Below are 5,575 nucleotides of genomic sequence, written 5' to 3'. Positions count from 1 at the left end.
AGTTGGCGTTCGACAGCGACGAGGCGTCCGAGCTCGTCGCTGTCGAACGCCAACTGTTGACTGCCAGCCCACGCTCTCAACGTGCGCTCTCCGGCACTATCGCAGACACCCTTCTGCGCGCCCTTGAGCACATCCCAGGTCCACGACGACCTGTGAATCAGCTCATCCCGAAAAAGTCCGATAAGCCTTGTCGCACGCCGCTACCCGCCAGGCAGAAGCTCGCCGTAGGAAAAAGCACACAAGCACATCTTCTCCTCCTCTGGAGAACCAGGCCACTCCCCCATTTATCCGTAGTCCCAACCGTGGCCACCGTGTCCCGGCCATGGCCATTGTATTTATTATGCGTCACCCTTACGAGGCGACCCGCCAGCGGACCACCCAGCCGACGTCGCGCTCCTTTCCTTTCTTCCGCCTTCTTTTTCTCGGGAGCCAACTGTTTGGGAACTGTTGTACGCGTCAAAAGAGAAACGAATACCGTATCTGAATCCCACGACCTAAACTCCACTGACAAAAGCCAGGCAAAAACCTGAACACGTGGCGAGCAAACGAGAGTCTGAACGTCTCGAGTGTCATAGCATCGCCTATGACACTAAATCACCCAAGTAGACGGATCGTGTTCGGCACCCGGCGTGCGAGTCAACAACGCCCAGCAGCGGTTGGGCGTTGCTTACAGCAGATACTACCTTGACACAGCGCCCCCTCTTCAGCACTCCGGCACGGTATGCGCGTGTGAGGACAGCGTTAACACCGGCAGAACAGTGCCTTTCGGAGTAGCTCGGGGCTTGGCCTTCGAAATAATGCAATTCTCGTGAAGAGTACCTGGGTTGCCTCGCCAGTGACTGCCCAGCGTAACGAGCCGATACGCAACTATCTCAGCTCTCCAGGCGTCGAGAAGCCAGATACGCGAATAGTAAACCTACTGTGTGGACGTGAAGAATCAGCGCAGGGAGCTCCGGACGTTCCGCAGAGCTTCATGGTTTGTGAGCTCAGCCCCGCGAAAGAATCTCGATTCAAGCGTGTCTGAAGGGAGAACCAGGACAAAACCCCGGGTTACCCAAGAAGGGTCCAGCTTGGACGGGATGATGCAATTGCTGTAGGACCCTCTCGGCGCGGCCACCGTTACTTCTCCATGCGATACCATCTGTCGGACACCGTCCGCTTCCCCCCTCTTCCTCATCTCGCCCCGCCCCCCCCCACCTCCCTCCGCGGTGCCAGCTTGCACAGACACGAGCAGAGGCGTGGCGACGCTTCGATTCTTTTTCACAGATTACATGCGCACTGTTGTTGTTGTTTATATGTACGGTGTTGTGTCGTTTGGCTGTTCGTTTCTGTGGTCAGTAGGCACTTCTCCCTCCGCGGCTGCTCCGGCTTTCGCTATCTCCACGAGCCTGCCGGACCACATGCCTTGTGATTTTTCCGTATGTCTTCGCAGTGTCTTTTCTTTTACCATCTAGTCGTATATTCTCGTGTGCGTTCAGCCTCAGACCTAGCGAAGAATACTGTCTGATTAAGAGGTGTGTGGTTTCACGAACTCGTTTGTTTGGCCTTCTCGGAAAATAGCCCTGTTCAGGCGCTGACATACCAGCTTTCCTTTGGGGAAGAAGTAGACTGCGGTTGTCGCTTCTGTTAATTCACCTCGTCGGACCCTTTCGTGCAGTCATGTGCAATTTGACTCTCGGTGTCTTCTTTCTTCGTTTCTCTTTCCGGAGAGGCTCTGAGCCCGGCCCGGAGAGCTTCACCTGTCAAGAACTTCCCGCTTAAGACCACGCTTTTTCCCCTGCTCACACCGGAAGACGCCTCTGCCTGCCTTCTAGGAGAGGAAGCGTCACCTGCTTGCACGTGTTTTCAAGGTGTGGTTCACTGATACCTTGTCACTGAAGAGGCCCCACCTTGCGGACACTGTGCGCAGTGCCTTGATCAAAGACGTCGACAGTGTCCGCCCCTTGATCAGTCGCCATTTTCGTTTCCCGTGTGCTGATTGCCATGTTCCGGTCCCTGTGGCTGCCTTTTCCCCACTCATCTCGGACCCTCCCCATCAGTACTTTTTCTCATTCTTCGCACGCCTGTCCTTTTGATGGAACCGGAGGCGGCGCTTACCGGGATTTCCTGCGCTGTCATTTCCGCTGTAGTGCAAGGCCGCAAGCGGAGAGGAGTGAGTGAGACACAGCCGGGTCTCCGCGGGGATAGTTGTAGCGAAGGCAATCTGTCCAACTCTCCGCTCTCTCACCACAGACAGTGCGGAGAGGAGCAAAGAAGCTCTGAAGTCTCTACAGGAAACCAGTCGGCCATCATCTCCTCTTTGCACAACAGTCTGAAAAAGGGCCAGGAACGCGGGTCTCGCAGTGCTCCGAGCGCTCGAGCCTCACGAAACAGGGTAAATGGTGCAACTGAAAAGGGATTGGTACGTCCCGCAGACAGGACGCAAACCCTCAGGTACTCTCTAAGGAAAAGAGGCAAGCCGGAGCAGAGGTTCCTGAGCGCTGGCGGGCATGCAAGTTCAGATTTCGGGAGGAGAGCCCAATCGACAACTTCACGTGCGAGACTGTACAAAGCGCCAAAGCAGAAGCGAGGCACCGTGTCTTTGTCCAGGCAAGCAGGTACCCTTCGTGATCTCAGGAGGCGACGGGCTCACCCGAGTGTGTCACTGGAAGGATATGAGGGAGAGAAAAACAAAACTCCGCAAAGACTGGATCTCCTTGGCGATGCGGACGAGAGCAAGTCACCTGTCTGCGCAAGAACCAGGAGTCAGCAAGAAGCGTCCTTTCCCGCTAGCCATGAGGATGGCAGTTCCTCTTCGAAAAGTCATGAGAAACTCATGTTATGTTCGGGCCGACCAAGAAATTCCCCGCTGACAAGAGACAATGGGGTACACACTGGCTGGGAGAGACATGCCGGTGAGCTTCCCTGCGGCTTTACAGTCGGAGGAGGGGAGTCTCCTCCTTTTCGTGCCGAGGAACCGCAGTATTTTTTGAGAAACAGGGGGAAGCTGGGAGAGTCTCCTTACAGTGACGGTCGGCGAAATCTTTTCGATTCTCTGGAAAAGCCAGTGATTACTTCCTTTGGGAGAGGAGTACAAGTGTCTTCGGTCCGGGTCTTGAGGGCACTCAGGCGCTGTGATGATGGACTGAAGGCCGGCCAGCGACTTCGACCTGGAACCGGCAAAGAGAGAAAGGTAACAGGCTTGGACTATAAGCTCATGAAGCGAAAGAAGCGAACACCATGCTGTGAAAGGACAAGTCTGCAGAGGGGCTCACCTGAAGGCAAAAAAGAAGGACCGACCGAGGTAACCATACCGGATACGTCTCGGAGACGACGACGGTGTTCGCTTTTTGCGGGACAGGAATTAGACACGAGAGAAAGCTCGGCAGTCACACCTACAGAAGCGTGTCACTCAGGGAAGGCGGGTATTCAGGTGAGTGTCGTAGATGACCTGAAGATGAAAGATGCTTTTTGCTCTCCCCCGGGCGACGATGCAGCAGATCTATATGGCCGCCGTCATGGAGGACACTCCAGATTTCTTCCACAGCTCGCAGACGGTAGCGGCGTAGAGGGTGAGACGGCTGGGGAGCCGAAGAAAACAAGAGGGTGGGACGATTGTGGGAGGCGCTCAAGGACAAAAGACATAGAGAGGATGAGATGCCGCACACCAGCTGCAAGCAGGCAAACGGAGAAGACAGCAGAAGAGGCGCTAGAAGACGAGAGTAAAGGGGATGACACAGAAGACCGATCCAAGACTACTGACGGAGCGGCCGAGGGAACTTCAGGCATCGAGGGTCACGAGACGGAGGCGTGGCAGCGGCTGCAAAGGAGAGCCGAGGACAGAGGGAGAAGTAGGCTCCTAACACGGAAGAGGCTGACACGATCGGCGCAGACTGTGATTTCAAAGGATGAGCGAGACGAGACCGAAGAAGTAACTGACGCTGAAAGAGGGATTGCAGGAGAGAAGGCGGCCCCGGGTGAGACGCTGACGGGACAAAGGAGCTTTCGAGGGAGAAGAAGAGTGGAAAGCAGATTGCAGATACGGGAGGCAGCAAGTGAAGAGCAAGCAGGTGCGCCGGTAAGCTCGGAAGAGCAAAACAGTAGTACAGTGGGTGGGAGAAGACAAGAGGATACAGTAGACGAAGCGGGAGACCAAGAGAGGCAGGAAACACCACTAGAGAATAGTGGGGAGCAAGAAGGCTGTTGCGAAGGCGGAGAAGAGTTCAAATGTTCCTCTGGAGGGCGTGTGTGTGAAGGGAACATCTTGGGGAACGAGAAGAACCGCGAGGATAGCCCGAACGAGGGTGACGAGGAACAGAAGCCCGCCCACAAGAAGGACCACGAGAGAGAAGGGGACGTTGAAAAAGTCTGTTTTAAGGCCGGACAGACATCAGAGGCTGGGGCGCGAACTCGAGACGTTGTGCAAGACAGCATGGGTGTGGGCGAAGACCGGCAAGAAAGAGACCCTCCTGAAGAGAATGCCAAGCCAGGGAGACCTCCGTGTGAAACAGGCAGGTGGCATTTGCGACCCCGCAGACAAAAAGCGGGAACCCCAGTGAACACATCCTGTAACGCCTCCTCCTCCTCCGTGACCGGGGCCACGGCCATTCTCTCAGGCAGTTCTGAAGGCGAAGGTCGTCTGGATGAGCGAAATGTAACTAACGTCAGCACTTCCAGAAGGAACGTCACCTCCAGCACCGCATGCACCAGCGGTACGGGTGTTTCGTGTCCAGAAGACAGAGGTGTTAGAGGAACCAGCGAACCGAGTTGTGCTGGACCCGTTCCGGAGGGCCCCGGGCAACACACCTATCAAGAGACGGTGTCCAATGAGAAGGTGAGACAGCATGGCTCCCTTGAAGATGCTCCTGACTCTTGTTCTGATACGGTGTGCCATAATGGTAACAGGAAGCGGAGGCAGTGCGAAGAGGAAACGGCACGCGCACAGACCTTGGCGGAGAAGAATTCACTGCTTTCTGCCTTGCAGGTTGGGACTCTTGGCTCACAGCGCAGCAAGGAAGAGAAGACCAAAGCGGACGCTGAAGTCACCAGTAAGCGACTGCGCAGGCGTGGAAGGGAAGATGTGAGAGGCATCAGAGTCCAGAAACCGGTTCTCGCTGCTACCGTGTGCGGGGGAAGCAACGACATGCAGACCGAATCACGCGCTCCCGATGACACAGTAGAATCTAGAAGAAAAGTGGACAGGGGCCCGGAATCGAGAGGTGGACAGAGGGGACGTAGCGGAGGGGAGGAGACACTCGGAAAAAGGAGAGAGGATGGGCGTGGAAAAAGTGAGGAGCTGAAGGCAGAGCTGACTGTCCCAGAAAAAGAGACTCCGGTCCATGTGGACAAGGGCAAGGAAGAAACTCTCGGGCCTAGAATTGTCAGGCAGGACAACGAACACTTAGTTTTTCATTGTGCTGCGGGAGATTCCCCTAGGCCTTCCCGTCTTCTGTCATATTCGCCGCCTTCGCCGGTCTCCGGCCTTTTACCTAAAGCAGAACCTTCAGCTTGTTTCGCCGCTTGGTGTTCTCTGCTCCCTACCTCTACCACAGACGCTACTAGATCGGGCTGTGTTGACCTTCCCTCTGAAAACCCG

At 55.6% G+C, this 5,575-nt stretch overlaps 1 protein-coding gene across 1 annotated transcript; it reads left to right on the top strand.

The window, feature by feature from the left end:
• Positions 1-1,263: 1,263 nt before the first annotated feature.
• Positions 1,264-5,575, top strand: CSUI_011369 (uncharacterized protein; the record flags this gene model as incomplete). Its single annotated transcript, XM_068071468.1, has 1 exon — positions 1,264-5,575. A coding segment is annotated over exon 1 (3,501 nt), but the record flags the coding sequence as incomplete, so codon positions are not given.

The sequence above is a fragment of the Cystoisospora suis genome (genome assembly GCF_002600585.1).
Source record: "Cystoisospora suis strain Wien I chromosome Unknown contig_11090, whole genome shotgun sequence".
Lineage (NCBI taxonomy): Eukaryota > Apicomplexa > Conoidasida > Eucoccidiorida > Sarcocystidae > Cystoisospora > Cystoisospora suis.
The sequence above is the reverse complement of the archived record's forward strand: the minus strand, read 5'-3'. Positions and strand labels throughout refer to the sequence as shown.